The following is a 19,785-nucleotide window of genomic DNA, read 5'->3' on the forward strand; positions in this document are numbered from 1 at the left end:
ACGTTTATAAATCATACAGAGTGAGGTTTTTTTGGGGAAAGCTGAAATGCAGTCTCCTGTAATGGGTAGGTTTAGGTGTAGGGTTGGTGTAGGGCAATAGCACATACAATAAGTACAGTATAAAAACCATTACGCCTATGGGATGTCCCCACTTTTCACAAAAACGAACATGTGTGTGTGTGAGTACCTGTTTTCCTATTCAGGTGGGGACTTAAACCTGAATACTCATGGGGACTCGTGTCACGGTGGGGACCTGAATTGAGGTCCCCACGGGTAAACCAGCTAATAAAATCACACAGAATTAAGTTTTTTTTTTTTTAAATCTAAAAAATGAAGAAAGTTTCCTGTAAGGGGTAGGTTTAAGTGTAGGGCAATAGAATATACGGTCTGTACAGTAGAAAAAGCATTACGCCAATGGAGAGTCCCCACAAGGATAGCAAACCAGATGCGCGCGTCTGTGTCTGTGTGTGTGTGTGTGTGTGTGTGTACCCATATAGCCATTCGCGTAAAACAAAAGCTTTAAGCTAATTTTCATGAGCCCACAGCCTGTCAAGCATAAGCACGACAGAGACTGATATGCTGAAAAAATGCAATATAAGGCCATAATCCACCATCTCCATTCAACCAGCTCATAATTCTCAAACTATTATGAAAAATATGCATTTTAATTCATGTTTGCAATCAGTTTATTTAAGTTCTATTATAAAAATGGTTGCTTAACTGATGTTATTTAAATAGTTTCTTTAGGTGTTATGCTTTCAAATTAAATTCCATATGAATGTATCAAACTACATGCATTTAAACTGTGCTGTGTTGTTAAACAATTCCTGATGAAATTTAAAATCACTTTTCACATCATTCTGATCCTTCCAGCTGCACATCCAGTGGCTCTGTTACATCCAACATCTAAATATATACTTATAACTCAGTTTATCACTACCCTATTACATACTTAATTTTTACTTAACGTTAATAAAATGAGTAAACTGTTGCTGTATGCAAAAAGCAATTTAATTTGTATTTATTAATAAAAACAACAACAACAACAAAACTCCATTACAAAAATGTTATTATATCATAATAGCTGAAATATTTCCCCCATTGGAAGAACTCAGATTCAAATTAGGTCCCTTACCTAATATACCTGACCACTGGAATCAACAACAACAGACTCTCTTAAATTCAACATGCGCAATAAATGAAAAAAGTCTGTATAATGAACAAAGAGCTTCTGAAATCTTACATTTTTTTATAGTTTTGTTCAGCATATCAGATAGAGTATTCCTGCATGCCAGTAACTCAAACACACAACAAAAATGACAAAAACTTCACTTCACTGATATCAGTAGTACAAGGACCAGGTTTTTTCTTTTTTTCTTTTTTTTTCACTGACATAATGTGGAAAGAAGACAAAATACCATCTGGGCATATACATAATTTATCAGCAAATGATGCCTATGCCCAGATCTATTTATTTATGTATTTATTTACACTCTGCTTAATCTTACATTTTATTATAAAATTTTCCAACTTTTTAAATGTTTTTTTTTTTTTTTTCACTATTTTATTTGTGCATTTTGTGTCGGTTATCAGCTAGTGCTGAAAAATCTGCACACAGACATATATCTACCGTGTTTTCACAGTTTCTTTCTTTTCTTTTTTCTTTTTTTTTTACCACATCAGATAAGGTCTGCATGGTTTCATTCTTGTTACACCTACTGTATATTGGCTTCTTTTATAGTTAAAAAAGTTATCAGTATTTTGTAAAATGGCCAATATTAATATATATATATATATATATATATATATATATATATATATATATATAAAAAATACTAATAAAACAAATTAAAAAAAAAAAATGGGTTATCCACTTCCAGCTATTTTACCTGTACTGATAACAGTCCGGTATGCTGCTTGATACTGCAAACCGGTAGTTGTTATATCATTTCATTTATTATGGTAATCATCAATTATTTGGTTTGTAGCACAAATTGTTTTCCCCATTTACTAACTCAGAGAAAATTGTGTGCATCTGAGTAGCAAAATAAGGTGGATATTGTAGCAATCTAGTGAACTGGACAAAAGTTTGTAAATGTGTTAATGCTGTATGTTTGAGAGTAACACAATGTCCGGTTTCACTTTATTTTGACGGTCCCTTTAACACATTGTTGACTATATAAACTTTTGAACTGCGGGTTTCGTCTGGTCAGAGGAGAACTGGCCCCCCGACTGAGCCTGGTTTCTCCCAAGGTTTTTTTTTCTCCATTCTGTCACAGAGGGAGTTTTGGTTCCTTGCCGCTGTCGCATCTGGCTTGCTCAGTTGGGGACACTTAATTTCTAGCGATTATCGGCGATTTGATTGTACAGATACTATTTAAACTAAACTGAGCTAGACAATGACATCTCTGAATTCAATAATGAAATGCCTTTAACTGAAAATTGAGTGTTTAATCTTATCATTATACATTACTGACACTCTGTCCTCCAATTTGATACTGTTAAGTGCTTTGACACAATCTGTATTGTTAAAAGCGCTATATACAGGTGCGTCTCAATAAATTAGAATGTCATGGAAAAGTTCATTTATTTCAGTAATTCAACTCAAATTGTGAAACTCGTGAATTAAATAAATTCAATGCACACAGACTGAAGTAGTTTAAGTCTTTGGTTCTTTTAATTGTGATGATTTTGGCTCACATTTAACAAAAACCCACCAATTCACTCAACAAATTAGAATATGTTGACATGCCAATCAGCTAATCAACTCAAAACACCTGCAAAGGTTTCCTGAGCCTTCAAAATGGTCTCTCAGTTTGGTTCACTAGGCTACACAATCATGGGGAAGACTGCTGATCTGACAGTTGTCCAGAAGACAATCATTGACACCCTTCACAAGGAGGGTAAGCCACAAACATTCATTGCCAAAGAAGCTGGCTGTTCACAGAGTGCTGTATCCAAGCATGTTAACAGAATGTTGAGTGGAAGGGAAAAGTGTGGAAGAAAAAGATGGAGGAAGGGTGGAGAAGCTCATAGCCCAAGTTGCTTGAAGTCCAGTGTTAAGTTTCCACAGTCTGTGATGATTTGGGGTGCAATGTCATCTGCTGGTGTTGGTCCATTGTGTTTTTTGAAAACCAAAGTCACTGCATCCCTTTACCAAGAAATTCTGGAGCACTTCATGCTTCATTCTGCTGACCAGCTTTTTAAAGATGCTGATTTCATTTTCTAACAGGATTTGGCACCTGCCCACACTGCCAAAACCACCAAAGGTTGGTTAAATGACCATGGTGTTGGTGTGCTTGACTGGCCAGCAAACTCACCAGACCTGAAGATTCTCTATGGGGTATTGCCAAGAGGAAAATGAGAAACAAGAGACCAAAAAAATGCAGATGAGCTGAAGGCCACTGTCAAAGAAACCTGGGCTTCCATACCACCTCAGCAGTGCCACAAACTGATCACCTCCATGCCACGCCGAATTGAGGCAGTAATTAAAGCAAAAGGAGCCCCTACCAAGTATACAGTAAATTAACATACTTTCCAGAAGGCCAACAATTCACTAAAAATGTTTTTTTTTTTTTTTTTATTGGTCTTATGAAGTATTCTAATTTGTTGAGATTGTGAGTGAATTGGTGGGTTTTTGTTAAATGTGAGCCAAAATTATCACAATTAAAAGAACCAAAGACTTAAACTACTTCAGTCTGTATGCATTGAATTGATTTAATACACGAGTTTCACAATTTGAGTTGAATTACTGAAATAAATGAACTTTTCCACGACATTCTAATTTATTGAGATGCATCTGTATCTACTAGCTCTCAATAGAGTGTTAGTAGAGTATTAGTAGACTGGTAAGGTTAGGGTTAGAATAAGTTGACACGTACTTGCAAAGTTACTTATAGTCAGTCGAATGTCTGCTGGGACACCGTCACAACAAAGAGTTAGCAGATATTAATCAGACAGTCTACTAATACTCTAATGAGAATTTGTTGACATGTAAATTTACTTATTGTCAACAGAATGCTCAAAACGGACCATCAAAATAAAGTGTTACCCAATGTCCTTGGTAAGAGTAAGGTGGGGAAATGGATGGAGGTGAGGAAGATAATAAGCAGTAATATATGAAGCCATTAGATTAGACATGTTTTTTCTACGATGGCAGCCAAAGACTGCGTGGTTCTCAGTGACGGACGTAGTATCAGTGTGAGGGGGGTTACAGAGATCTCTGTGTGAGACACTTATCTGTGTACATCTGAGCAGAACACAGACAGCATCGCTTTAATGACAGCATCAGCTGTGAGCTCTTCACTAAAGTCGATAACACTCCTTCAAACTCATGCCTCTTTTACCAAGAACATAAAACATGTATCATTCTTCTATAATACAAGGGTGCTTGAAGAAGAGGTTGATTATATCCTAAGATGATTACATACACAACATATAAGGACTTTTTAAAAAGTGTCATTTAAAATGCATCTGCCAAGTTATTTGAGATATAGTCTGTAATGGGTTTTATATTTGGGAGGGAAAGAAAGAAAGAAACAAAAGAAAGAAAGAAGTGCAAACAACTATTCTTTCTAAAAAGTTATAAAAAAGTTACATGTTTTCATAAGCTTATTGTCACGATCCTCTTGAGCCAGGGAAAGAGGAGACGAGGAACTCCGGAACAAGGACTTTATTGACAAACACACAGGGGTCACAGGTACACACAAAATGACGTTTAACAGTTGACATGGAGACAGGGAAACACAGGGCTTATAAACAGAAGGAAATCAAACGAGGAGAACTGAAACAGGTGGGGAACAATCAACCACGGCTGGAGACTAATTAACTAATGATGACAAACAAGTACCGGAACAAGTACCCCCCAAAAAAATGTATTTGGGAAATTAGAGGTAGTTTTGGGCTGGGGTTCAGGGGGAGCGGACTCTTGGGGGTGCCTTTGTGGCGCAGGCACAGGGGGGCGCTCTGGAAGCGCAGACTCTTGGGGGCACTCTGGAAGCGCGGTGATGGACGGGACCAGCGGAGAATCTTGGGGGCACTCTGGAGGCGCAGAGCTGGACGGGACCAGCAGAGACTCTTGGGGGCGCTCTGGAGGCGCGGAGAAAGGAAGGCGCCTTTGTGGCGCAGGCACAGGGGGGCACTCTGGAAGCTCGGTGCTGGACGGGACCAGCGGGAACGACGAAGAGCTGGACGGGACCAGCGGAGACGTAGGAGGGCTCTTGCGAGGAGCAGGCACTGGAGTGCACTTGCGAGGAGCAGGCACTGGCGGGCAACTGCGAGGAGCAGGCACTGGCGGGCACTTGCGAGGAGCAGGCACTGGCGGGCAACTGCGAGGAGCAGGCACTGGCGGGCACTTGAGATTCTCTGGCGGGCTTGCCATACTCTCTGCCGGCGGTCTTTCCACAGTCTCTGCCGGACGGCTTGCCACACTCTCTGCCGGCGGGCTTGCCTGGGCCGCGAACGGCGGCGTGAATTCCCCCGCTGACGGCGGGCTTTCGTGGTCCACGGACAGCGACTGGTGAGAGAGAGCCGCGGACGGTGGCGGGCTGGTCCTGGCTCAGGGCTGGACACTCTCCAGACACCGGAGGATCCCTTCCCTCCAGCACAGTCCTGTGGTGTCTGGGAGGTCCACGGGATGATGGAAATTGGCCCCGTGCCAGAACAGTGTGAAAAGGTTTTTGCCAAATGTTTTGCCTTAATTGAGGCAAGTGAGTACCAAAGCCTTAGAAATGGTTTTATAACCCTTTCCAGACTGATACATGTCAACTATTTTGTTTCTCATCTGTTCTTGAATTTCTTTAGATCGCGGCATGATGTGTTGCTCTTAAACATGCTTTACTTTGTTAGACAGGTTCTATTTAAGTGATTTCTTGATTCAGCAGGTCTGGCAGTAATCAGCCTTGGGTTTGGCTAGTGTAATTTAACTCAGCTTTCTAAAATAATGTGGTTAATCACAGTTCTTTCATAATTTAACAAGAGGGGCAATTAATTTTTTTACGCAGGGCCAGGTAGGTTTGGACAGCTTTTTGGCAAAAACCTTTTCACGGCACTGTAAATTTATTATAACCTCTTTTCATGCATATATTAGGGATGCACCGAATTTTCGGTTTTCGGGCCGAAAGAGAAAAATGGCAGAATAAAACGAGCCAAAAACAATATATTTAGTAATATATGGCGCACCCCGCCCCACCCCATGTTCTGTCGATTTGTGCTACCCTGTCAGATTTTGCTACCTCCCATTAAAACAGTAGGTAGTACAATTCGACAATGAAAAATATTACCTGTCAAATTATGCTTTATTAAAGTCTACACCTACCACAACCCTAAACCTACCCTTACAGTAATGCAAATACAGTAAGTATGTATTATATGAGAAAAAGCATGCAATATTGATGTGTGCATGCGCAGTAAGACCTGGTAGGAAAATCTGACGGGTAGGAAAATATCAGGACACCGGCAGTGTTTGGCGTGCAGGTTCGTCACTGCACGGTTTGACGCGCCGCTCAATGTTCTGCTCTATGAATGTGTGTTTCTATATAGTATACTTGTTCCTGTTTGCATTAGCGCTACTGTGCTGCAACATGGCAACGCTTGTAAAATGAGCTACCCTGATGCTCTGCTCTGCTCGCATGCTCTAATAATAATAGCTTTGTAGGATTATACATTATCTGGATAATTAGTTTAAAAAAAAGTTATATCTTATTCTGTTGCAAAGAATTGAATAAAAATATATTGATATGTAATATTTAATATTAAGGTAACACTTTACAGTCAGGTTCCATTAGTTAATGTATTGACTACCATGAACGAATAATGAACAATACATTTATTACAATATTTATTAATCTTTCTTAATGTTAGTTAATGAGAATACGTTCACTGTTAGTTCATGTTAATTCAGAGTGCATTAACTGTTAACAGGCACAAATGTTGATTTTAATAGTGCATTAGTAAATATTGAAATTAACATGAACTAAGAATGAACAACACTTCTTCAGCATTTATTAACCTAGTTAATGTTAACTAAAGTAGTTAACTAATGTTAACTAATGAACCTTATTGTAAAGTGTTACCAATATTAATATAAATTCTGTCCAATATTATTGTTACTTCCAGTAAAATTGTGGATATTTTATTAGCTTGTGTTTTTCAAATTCAGTATCATTAAAACTATTGAGTTAAATTAAAAAGTCTTACAAAATTACTTTATATTGTTTAATAAAAATAATCATTGCAAAGCATTTTCGGATTTCGGCCAAGCGCATCCGGAATTTTCATTTCGGTGCGTCCATAATGTAATATAATATAATGTAATGTAATGTAATGTAATATATAAATACCAAAGATAAACAAAAAAGTGGATTATGTATATATACACTGTATATATGTATATGTGCATGAATGTGTGATATATTTGGCAGTAAATTGAATATGAATTCAGAAATTCAAAACAATAAATGTTGTATCCTTTGGAAGATAGTGTGTATCCATGTGTAAAATTATACTGTACTGCCATCATTCATTTGCTAATGCTTGATGAAACGAAAAACACACATAAAGACACAAGCATTAATGAAGCGTTGGTGGCCAAACATATGCCGGAAAAAAATGCAGATTAAAAATGCTGGAGTGGCCATTCAAATTCAGGGTTTAGACAATAAAAACCCCTCATTCTGTCTGTGCTGAGCGCAGCTGCCATGAGAGCATGTTAATGCAAAGGGTCCGTCTCCACAAGCCCAGGCCATGAAAGAAACCTTCACAATGAGATTACTTCAAAAGAGCTTGTAAACAAAGACAGGCCCATTTCAATCCACCACGAACAGATAATCAAGCTTAAATAAAACCACCTTCTCTGATCTGATGCTAAATAATAGCTGGAAGAGGTGGCCATGGTGGCTAACAGTAAATTTTCATTTCACCATAAAATGTTTATGTAATAAAAACACATTTCAAATGAAATTTAATTTGACACAAAGGTGCTCTGAAGGGCCTTGAAATAGTATATATCTAGCAGCTCCTGTGATGTCTGTTATTGCATTTGTGTGTCTTTGAGTTGCTGTCCCCTCCCATTTCTCTCAAAAGGTCAGTAATAATTGCTCCTAAATGCATGGAAACCTGCCTTGAATGTGGACTCGCATCACAGCCTGAGCTCCATAAACCAATTTCACATCAAAAGGCCTCACATTCAATAAATACTATAACCACAAAACTATTTCACAAATTAAGATTAAATTAATCTATGTGAAGTTCATTCTCAGGAAGGAATTTGTGTTCTGTGCGTCTTCCCATGACTTGAGATTTTATTTTTAAATAAAATACATTGTGTTATATTTAAATATAACACAATTCCTTCCTCCCCCTAAACAGTTATCATCTCTTGATGCTAACGGTGCTACTGATACTTTCTGTTCCACTCTGACATCTTGTTTAGATACTTTCTGCCCCTTATCTTCCAGGCCAACCCGTACCACCCCTTCTGCCCCTTGGCTATCTGATGTTCTCCACGAATATCGTTCTAAGCTCAGGGCTGCAGAAAGGGTATGGCACAAATCACAAAATCCTACTGACCTTAATTTATATCGATCACTCCTCTCTGACTTCTCTGCTAATGTCTCCACTGCTAAAAGGACATACTATCATGACAAAATTAACAATTCGCCTAACTCTCGCATGCAGGCTCTTTAAAACATTTTCCTCCCTCCTTTGTCCTCCTCCTCCCCCTCCTTCATCAGCTCTAACAGCTGACGACTTTGCCACATTTTTCATTAATAAAATTACAAACCTCATTGCACAATTTTCCACACCACAATCTGTCAAACACATCTTACCAACAAACATACACTCGTTCACATCCTTCTCTCCACTCTCTGAGACAGAAGTCTCTAAACTCATCCTTTCCAGTCATCCTACTACTTGTCCGCTTGATCCTATTCCATCTCATCTCCTTCAAGCCATTTCTCCTGCATTTGTACCTGCACTCACTCACATCGTCAAGTCAAGTCAAGTCAAGTTGAGTCATTCTGCTACATGTGAGGACATATAGTGGAACGAAATGTCGTGTCTCGCAGGACCACGGTGCTACATACTAGTTAGACATGAGATACAGATACAGCAATGCAAATATATAAAAAAAAAAAAAAAAAAAAAACAATAGGGCTATACAACAGTTTAACCATCTGACTATACATATACTATAAATACTATAACTACTATACCTAGTTGACTACACATACACAAACTGAGACTGTACAAGAACTTTACATAAATACTGTACATGAAATAGTGCTAAAGAGATATTTGTACATGAAATTGTGCAGGAAATATATATTTTTTACATTAAATTGTTCAGAAGAGAGATTTTGTGGGAAGCAGCGCATAGTGCAATGTTCCAGTAAACATTATTTTGTAGTGCAATATTCAAGTAAACATATATTATCTTATTAAGTCTTTGTTGCAGGGAGTGTTTATAGAAAGTGTCTAGTGTGCATATAGTGGGACGAGTGCGTTACTACAGGTGGTTTGTATAGCCCACCACTCACCTGTGTGTAGCACACCCAGAATTGCACTTAGGAGAAATTTGTCAATAGTTATTTATGAGTTGGGGGGCTGAGGTGTTCATGGTTTCAGAGCGGGGACAGGGAGATTGGAGTTAAGAGCTCTCACAGCCTGGGGAAAGAAGCTGTTGAGCAATCTGACAGAACGAGCTTTGATACTCCGGTACCTTTTTCCTGATGGCAGGAGCTGGAATAGGTTGTGGGAGGGGTGGGTGGGGTCCTTCACGATGCTGGAGGCCTTGCTGGAGCATCGTGCAAGGAAAATGTCCAGGATGGAGGGAAGAGGAGCACCGATGATCTTTGCGGCAGTGTTCACTGTCCGTTGTAGGGTCTTGCGGTCAGCAGCACTGCAGTTCCCATACCAGACAGTGATGCAGCTGGTGAGGATGGGTGGAGGGAGACTTGCCCTTTTCAGCCGACGGAGAAAGTAAAGGCCCTGTTGTCCCTTCTTGTTGAGTGACGTGACGTTGGTGGTCCAGGGTGAGATCCTTTGTGATGTGCACCCCCAGGAATTTAGTGCTACCGACTCTCTCCACGATTGAGCCGTCGATGGTCAGTGGGGGGTGGTCAACAGAGTTTCTCCTGAAGTCCATCACAACCTCTTTTGTCTTACCCACATTGAGGGACAGGTTGTTAGCACCACACCATTCAGCCAGCTGTGCCACTTCCTCTAGACATGTACTTCCTCTCTGTAGTGCGTTTCATTGTTGTTGCTGATGAGGCCTACCACAGTTGTGTCATCAGCAAACTTGATGATGTGGTTGGAGCTGGACTTGGCAGTGCAGCCGTGGGTCAGCAGCGTGAAGAGCAGTGGGCTGAGCACACAGCCTTGTGGGGCACCTGTGCTCAGTGTGGTAGTGCTCGAGGTGTTGCGGCCGATACGGACTGACTGAGGTCTTGCAGTTAAAAAGTCCAGGATCCAATTACAGAGGGAGGTGTTAAGGCCCAGCAGGTTTAGTTTATGGATGAGCTGTTGTGGAATTATTGTGTTGAATGCTGAGCTGAAGTCGATGAACAGCATTCTTACACAGGAGTCTTTCTGTTCCAGGTGAGTAAGAGCTAGGTGGAGAGTGGTGGATATTGCATCGTCCGTGGAACGGTTTGGACGATATGCAAACTGGAATGGGTCCAGCGTGCTTGGGAGACTGGACTTGATGTGATGCATGACTAACCTCTCAAAGCACTTCATCATGATTGGGGTCAGTGCTATGGGACGATAGTCATTCAGACAGGACACATGTGACTTCTTTGGTACTGGGATTATGGAGGTGGATTTGAGACACGTGGGGACAACTGCCTGGCTCAGCGAGGTGTTGAAGATGTCTGTTAAGACATTCGTCAGCTGTGCAGCACAGTCTCTCAGTACACGTCCAGGTATGTTGTCAGGGCCCGCAGCCTATCGTGGGTTAATCCTGGATAGGGTCTTCCTTACATCAGCTGGGGAGAGACAGAGTACCTGGTCGTTTGGAGATGTGGGTAGTTTCTGTGCAGGTTTGTCGTTCTGTATCTCAAATCGTGAGTAGAAGTGGTTGAGTGCCTCTGGTAGGGATGTGTCATCGTCACTGGCCTGTGGCGGGGCCTTGTAGTCAGTGATGGTCTGAATGGCTTGCCACAGGGTCCGAGTGTCTTTACTGTCGCTGAAGTTGTTGTTGATTTTTTTAGCATACTGATGTTTTGCCTTCTTGATGCCATGAGACAGATTGGCTCTTGCTGTTTTGAGGGCTGCTCTATCTCCTGATCTGAATGCTTCAACTCTGGTCTTTAGCAGCCCACGAACCTCTGCTGTCATCCATGGCTTCTGGTTGGCAAGTGTGGTGATGGTCTTAGTGACTGTCACATCATCTATGCACTTTTTGATGTAAGCAGTCACAGTTTCAGTGTACTCCTGTAGGTCTGTGTGGTTGTTGTAGGTGGCCGCCTCTTTAAACATGTTCCAGTCTGTGTCCTGGAAGCAGTCCTGCAGTGCTGAGGTGGCATTTTCTGGCCATACCGTGATCTGCTTTTGAACCGGTTTGGTGAGTTTCAGAAGTGGTCTGTATGCTGGGATTAGCATAACAGAGATGTGGTCCGAGTACCCAAGGTGGGGGCGGGGTTCAGCTTTGTATGCATTTTTCTCTATTGTATAAACAAAGTCCAGTGTGTTATTTCCCCTTGTTGCAAAGTTCACATGTTGGTAGAACTTTGGCAAAACTGTCTTTAAGTTTGCGTGGTCACCGGCTATGATGAAAAAGCCGTCGGGGTTATTTGTTTGTTGTTCGCTGATGCCACCACAGATTCGGAGGTTAATTAAGTCCGTGAACATTACACGGAATTCTGTGAGATCATGTTGGTTATGACCACGTCTCTTGTCAAATAAAGCTTGCATATGGTTCCGCACGTCTCATGTCTCGTCAGCCCCGTAACATATACAATACAAGGGTATCGGCTCCGACTGTTAGAAGATATTTAAATAAATGTTATAATCATAAAAAAATAATTATCTTAGTTAAACACAGCATATTTGTTCAGTGATAACTACGAAAAAAGATAGGATATACCATGAACATATAACGGTCTTAGATAGGTCCTTCAAGGTATCTTGGAGAGGTGAGGTATCCAAGTCGCAACATCTAGCTACTGGGGTGCCTCAGGGCTCAGTTCTTGGACCACTTCTCTTTTCTGTCTACATGGCTAGGTTCACTAGGTTCTGTCATTCAGAAACATGGCTTTTCATACCACTGCTATGCTGATGACACTCAACTCTTTCTCTCAAACCATCCTGATGATCTGACGATAGCTGCTCACATCTCAGTATGTCTAACAGACATTTCTTGCTGGATGAAGGACCATCACCTTCAACTCAACCTAGCTAAGACAGAACTGCTTGTAGTTTCAGCAAACCCATCACTTCATCACAATTTCACCTTCTAGTTAGGCTCATCAACCATAACTCCTTCAAAAACAGCCAGAAACCTTGGAGTTGTGATTGATGATAAGCTGAATTTCTTAGACCACATTGCTAAAACTGCCTGGTCCTGCAGATTTGCTTTATACAATGTTAGGAAGATCAGGCCCTTTCTCTCGGAACATGCAACACAACTCCTTGTTCAAGCTCTTGTTCTGTCCAGACTTGACTATTGCAATGCTCTCTTGGTAGGTCTTCCAGCCAGTTCCATCAAACCTCTACAATTAATCCAAAATGCCGCTGCAAGATTAATCTTTAATGAGCCGAAAAGAACGCACGTCATACCTCTGTTCATCAATTTGCACTGGTTACCAATAGCTTCTCGCATTAAATTCAAGGCATTAATGTTTGCCTACAGAACCACCACTGGCTCTGCACCCCTTTACCTAAATTCATTAATTCAGACTTATGTGCCCTCTAGAAGCTTGCGTTCTGCAAGCGAACGACGCATTATTGTCCCATCCCAAAGAGGCACAAAATCACTTGCATGGACTTTTTCATTAACTGTTCCCATCTGGTGGAATGACCTGCCCAACTCAATCCAAGCAGCTGAATCCTTACCCATCTTCAAGAAACGACTAAAAACACATCTCTTCCATCTTTATTTGACCCTCTAACTCTAGCACTCTCTATTCTAATTCTATTTTATCTATCGGTCTTCTTTTTATAAAAAAAAAAATAAATACATTTGACCCTCTGTCAAATGCATATTTATTCTCTAACTGCTAGCTTTTCTTGAAAAACTAACACTAGCTTTCTTTTTTTCTATTCTATCTACTTGTTTCTTATATTTAAAAAAAAATAAATAAAAAAAAAACACTAGGTTTGTTTTTTTTATATTTTATCTACTTGTTTTATTTAAAATTAAAAAAAAATAAACAATTCTACGTGTACTGCGTTAGGCTAACCAAGACTTGTCATAGCACTTTCATGTTGTTGCTCATTTGTTGGTTTTGATTGTCTCTAATGTCCTCATTTGTAAGTCGCTTTGGATAAAAGCATCTTCTAAATGACTAAATGTAAATGTAAATTTTAAATTATACATAATTTTAATGAAGAACATGTAACTCTGTCCAGTGTTATTTTTGTATCATATGTATTACTTTTCTTTTAAATACATTTATTTCAGCTAACATTCTTTAAATTCATGTATATTTTGGTCCCCAAATGTCTGGTAGAAAAAGTAAGTAAACATTTATTTATGCAGCACCTTTCAAAACAAAGTTACAAAGTGCTTTACAATAAAAAAGATCAGTACAGTAACAAAATACAGAAAATACCATCAAAATTAAGAAAAAGCCATATGATAAAAATGAGTCTTAAGAGTCTTAAAAGAGGATACAGTAGTAGCCTGCCTAATATCCCCAGGCAGGGAGTTCCAAAGCTTAGGCGCACGGATAGCAAAAGAACGGTCACCTTTGGTAACAAGTCGAGATTTTGGAACCATTAATAGAGCCCTACCGGAGGATCTCAAGCAGTGATCAGGCTCATAAGGAGTTAATAAATCACAAATATAGACAGGAGCCTGACCCTTCAAGGCTTTAAAAACAAGAAACAAAATCTTAAAATCAATTCTAAAACTCAAAGGCAACCAGTGAAGAGCAGCAAGAATCTGTGTAATGTGGTCTCTTTTCTTAGTACATGTTAAAAGCCTAGCAGCAACATTTTGAATCAGCTGCAATCTTTGGAGGTTTCTTCCAAATCTGCCAAAGAAAGGAATGACTTTATCTTCATTAGTTGCCTCAGTTGAGCAAAACAAGACTGCACCACTTTAGTTACCTGAACATCAAAGGACAGTTCCGAGTCAAAAACTACACCTAAGTTGCGAGCCTCTTTTCGAACATTATTAGATAAGGCACCCAGACTAGAGGAGAGATTATTAATACTAGCACTACTGGGAACGCATGGGATAATAAGCACTTGTGACTTGGAGTCATTCAACTGCAAAAAAAAAATTTGACTTCCAATTTTTGATTTCGAAGAAGCATGACATAATATGGGATGTATCAATAACACCAGGCATTACAGGGACATACAATTGCGTATCATCTGCATAGCAGTGGAACTCAATGTCATAACATGTAGATAGTAAACAGAACGGGACCCAAAATAGATCCCTGAGGGACCCCACAAAATAAAGGAGCACGAGAAGAGGAGTCATCTCCAAGCGCTACGGAAAAAGACCTATTCGACAAATAAGAAAAAACAATCCAGTGCTACAACTCTGATAACAACATAAGTTTTTAAACGGTTGATCAAGACATGATGGTCCACTGTGTCAAAGGCTGAGCTAAGATCAAGAAGGATTAAAACGGAGTACAAGCCAGCATCGGCTGCAAGCAGTAGGTCATTAGCAACCTTAACCAGGGCAGTCTCAGTGCTATGTTGAGAGCGAAAACCAGACTGAAATTTTTCTAAGATTCTAATTATTATTCATATACGAAATTAGTTGCATTGACACAACTTTTAAGATCTTCGACAGAAATGGAAGCTTAGAAATAGGTCTAAAATTACTTAAATTGGAGGGGTCTAGAGAAGCCTTCTTTAATAATGGATAAATAGTGGCATGTTTAAAACATGCAGGAAGAATGCCAGAAGACAAAGAACAGTTAATAACAGCTAAAATATCTGGACCAACCGTGTGAAATACAGCTTTTAAAAACCAAGTAGGAAGGCAGTCAGAAGGACAGGAGGAGGATTTTGAAAGTACAACAATGAGTTCCAAGGTAGACAAAGAGATTTCATTAAAATGAGTAAATGTTGAAGATGGACACGACTCAACATCATGATCTCTGAAATCAGTATTAAACTGCGATCTAATCTCCACTATTTTATTATAAAAGTAATTCAAAAAGGCGTTGCAATTCTCTGGAGTAGATTCAACTGCCTGGCTCGGCAAAGGACCTATAATATAATTAATAGTTTTAAAAAGTATTCTTGGATTATGTCCCTGTTTAGTAATCAGGTCTGAAAAAATATGTTTCTTGCTTCCTTAATTTTACACAGATAAGTGGACATCAGATTTGAGTCTGATAAGTTTATCCTTTTTCCACTTCCGTTCTGACTTACTGCATTATTTCTTTAAGTTTCTTATTTCTTCATTTAGCAATGCTAAAGAAGGTTTCAGCTTTCTTACTCTAATTGGAACTACAAAATCTAAAATAGCTTTACAAGAGCTGTTAAAAACACTAACTAATTCCTCTACGGAGAAGTGAGATTGTTGGCTAGTGTTCAGCAGTAACCTTTTTAACCCTCAAGCATCCTTCATATACAGTAGCATCCCTTAATTGGTCCTTCCTGGACAAATGTGGGCACGAAGGTCTCATGTGTGATTTCAATTTAACTTTTTAAATAAATGTCATATCACTGTCTTAAATAAAATAAAAACTATCAATTTATGCTTTTTTGTGTGATTTTTGGTGGGTTTATTTATTTACCTGTAAAAGTACCATTTTTATGTAAAATATACTTATTTTTATGTTATATTTAATACTTTTTTTACTTCTGAAATAAATAAATAAATCAATCCATTAAGTTCAGACAGCCAAAACCTAAGAATCTGGTGACTTGGTGACATCTGGTGACATATGACATAAAAGTATAAAAAATATCAATAGCCACTATATGGCTGTACTACTCATAATACTGAAATCAATAAACCATTGTTGTAACAAACTTAACCTCTTAAGTTTCAGATTATCACAAGTTAAAATTGTAGAAATTGTTTAAAAAAAAACATTTGTGTTGGGTGAGACTGCACAAAGATGGAAGACACCGTAATCATTTATTTCTAACAAAAAAAACACAAAAAAAACATCAAATTTCATTAACTCAAAAAAGTTAAATGGGTAAGAATAAACAATAATCCTAACAAGTAGCATGTTTGAGACATGTTTTGTTTGGAAGCATCAACAAATCTTGCAGTAGGACTTTGATCTGACTTTGAAGTATACATTTTTTATTTTTTTTTATTTTAAGTATTAATTAGGTAACTCTTTAGAATAAGGAACACTTATTCACTATTAACTACGACTTTTCCCTCAATAAATTCCTAATTTGCTGTTTATTAATAGTTAGTAAGGTAGTTGTTAAATTTAGGTATTGGTTAGAATTAGGGATGTAGAATAAGGCCATGTAGAATAAGGCATTAATATGTGACCCTTGACCACAAAACCGGTCTTAAGTAGCTGGGGTATATTTGTAGCAATAGCCAAAAATACATTGTATGGGTCAAAATTTGTATTCATTTTTATTTTATGCCAAAAATCAGAAGATATTTTGTATATTGCTTACCGTAAATATATCAAAACTTAATTTTTGATTAGTAATATGCATTGCTAAGAACTTCATTTGGACAACTTTAAAGGCGATTTTCTCAATATTTTGATTTTTTTGCACCCTCAGATTCCAGACTTTCAAATAGTTGTATCTCGGCCAAATATTGTCCTTTCCTAACAAACCATATATCAATGGAAAGCTTATTTGTTCAGCTTTCAGGTTATGTATACATCTTAATTTCGAAAAATTGACACTTAAGACTGGTTTTGTGGTCCTGGGTCACATATGTGCTTAATTACTACTAGTAAATGGCTAATATTCTAGTAATATGCATGCTAATAAGAAACTAGTTAAGAGACCCTAATTATTATTAATTATTAATAATTATAATTATTATTTCCTATGGGTTCCTATGGGTGTGACAAAATTGTTTTTGTTTGTTGTTGTTTGTTTGTTTGTTTGTGTTTGTTTTTTTTCTCCAACCACTTAAATTTGCTGAATCTAGTCAAAATGATTTTTCCCAAACTTGTCATGAAGGATGCTTGAGGGTTAAATGAAATAATACACCATTTCCTGAAACTACCCCATGCCCAGTCCATTCATGACATCTTTACATATACAAAGCTCAAAAACACTAGAGAGACAAACTAAAGTAACAGCCAAACTAAACCCAGAATCATGTGCAAGATACTCAGGCTTTCAGATACACCTGATAGTTCCCTCAACAATTATATGAATGTGGGGAAAAGCACACTATTCACTAAGACAGCTCTAATAACTACCTACACCCTCCTCACCTCTAGAGGTTGATTTTGGATTGGGCTACTGGTGCTTTCAAAACTGACCTGCCATCAACAGGAAGTTGTGGTAGTTATAGAAAGTAATCAGTTGGGCTGTAGTACAGCTTCTTAAAAACCTCCTGTCGGGTGAAGTTTCGGAGGATCCAGGCCTGAAGGGGGCTATCGTCACAGTACTCCACCGTTGGGCCGTATGTCCCGTCCTCCAGCCGACTGATGGTCAGACACGACTGGGTGATGATGTGCAGGAAGGTGCGTTTCTGATGGTTTCCATGAAAACATGACGACAATAAACCAGGTATGGGTATTGATGATAAGGAGGTCAAAATGTGTCCCAGTCGTTTACATTATAAATCTTTGTTTTAATAGAAGTAGACTTTAAAGAAGTGCACTTTCTTTAAAGTCTGACTAAAACATTAAAGCACATGTAAAATACTTGATTAGAATTTAATGTTAGTGTTTCAGTATTACATTTAAAGACAATATATTTTAATACTATATTCATCATTACTAATGTGCAGTTACAAATATATTACAAATACATGAGATACACATTTCAATATAAATTACATTAAAGTATATTTTAGTTTACCATAAAGACTTGTCAGTACATTTGGCACTTTAAACCATATTACAAAGACAACAGAAGTTATAATGATGAAATCACATATGAAAATGTACTTTAAAAAAGAAAAAAAAAAGGAAAAAAGAAAAAGCATTCTAAAAGGTCAGCTAACTGGATTAAATATAAATTTAAACTATAATTCATTTTTATATGCAATTAAGTGTCCAAAAGTTAAATAAAAGAGACTGAGACCTCAAATGAAAATTCCTCTGTTTTAATACATAAAAATAATAAAATTTAATTATTTATTTTTCCATTAATGACAGCAGTACTTGAGCTGACATGGACAAAGCCTGATGATCCATGTTAACTTGTTTATTTCGAGGTTTAAATTTGGCTTTTGAATCCCAGATTTTCAATGTGGTCTCAGACTCCACTGTACAGTATATCTACACACAGAGGCTCTAAACAAGGGCACAAACTAATGGGGGTCACGGGAAAAGGTCAGATGTGGAAATGTAAACGTAGGGCTGGAATGTCAGGGAATAAGCGTGGGTGTGTAGTTTGTGTTCACTTGTGTCTGGTAATGACAGAAATAAACTGTAATGGGGCTGTCTTAGGTGGAGCAATGCTGCATTAATGTCTCTTTACCTTCTAAAATAGCTATTTAATTGGAAACGGTGCCAGAAACTGAGCAAATGGCTCAATCTCGGTAAACCCAAATCATCAATTTTCACATGCAGTGTGAAAAACCTGAGAGCTATTTTTAAAACAAATGCCCGTCTATCTGGCTGCCAGTAGCTTATGGATTAATGGGGAAAAGAATCACAATTTAATGATGTGAGATTCTAGGATGCAAAATGTTGTCAGTATCATCTTTCTTCATATTTTGATCATTAAGTCCTGCAGCACAAGACTCCAAGCGGTAGAATAAGTACAATGCCCTGCATTACAGACAGCTGAGAGGTGAAAACCAAACCCTGGATACGTGTTTGTGTCCAACATCAAAATCAAAGCCACCGAGGGGACAGAGATCTATTTTTAGACGGCTTCTGATTTCTTGAGCCCCTTTGTGATTCAACACTAAGGTCCCTTACGGCTCAAGTGTGATGTCCTCTTTTAAATCAAATGACTCATTTATTTGGAAATACAAGCACTAGAATCGACCCAGCAGACAAAGAAGTGTAATCTGTTATATTAACAGAAATATCAATAGCACCAACTATCTCTAAAGCTTATTGTTTATTCAGCTGTGGTGTATGTGGTATGTGTTTCTTGATATCTTGAGAATGCTGTAATGAATCTCAGATATTGATTATGTTATAGTCACTGAAAATCAATGCCTGGAGAGGCTTGTGGAAATGTTATAGGGCTGTATAGTAAACAAATATATTCCTCCTTGCCATATCATACGAGTACAGGCCTACAGATATGTCTGTATTTACGCAATTGTGTTTCTGAACCACTCACAGTGAGACTCAATTACAGTGGGAGTCTACTTCACAAACACCTCTACCAGAATATTCAAACAACACACAGCGAAACACAATTCAGATGATCTTACCTTAAAGTCATACTCCCACTTGCCAACATACTAAGATATGTACAGAAAGAATAGTTCATCAGTTTCCAAGGCCAGTAAATGCA

The 19,785-nt window shown here is 38.4% G+C and overlaps 1 protein-coding gene across 2 annotated transcripts in view; it reads right to left on the reverse strand.

The window, feature by feature from the left end:
- Nucleotides 1–19,785, reverse strand: part of galnt13 (UDP-N-acetyl-alpha-D-galactosamine:polypeptide N-acetylgalactosaminyltransferase 13) — a 142,473-nt gene that overhangs the window by 23,258 nt on the left and 99,430 nt on the right. The window contains exon 12 of one of the 2 annotated variants that reach the window (XM_058787983.1): nucleotides 17,648–17,833. The exons of the other annotated variant lie outside the window; for it this stretch is intronic. Within the exon in view, the coding sequence (XP_058643966.1) occupies nucleotides 17,648–17,833 (186 nt within the window). Of the gene's footprint in view, nucleotides 1–17,647; nucleotides 17,834–19,785 lie in introns of those variants that run through there. 2 annotated transcript variants of the gene reach the window in all.

Source organism: Onychostoma macrolepis, chromosome 09, assembly GCF_012432095.1.
Source record: "Onychostoma macrolepis isolate SWU-2019 chromosome 09, ASM1243209v1, whole genome shotgun sequence".
NCBI classification, from domain to species: Eukaryota; Metazoa; Chordata; class Actinopteri; order Cypriniformes; family Cyprinidae; genus Onychostoma; species Onychostoma macrolepis.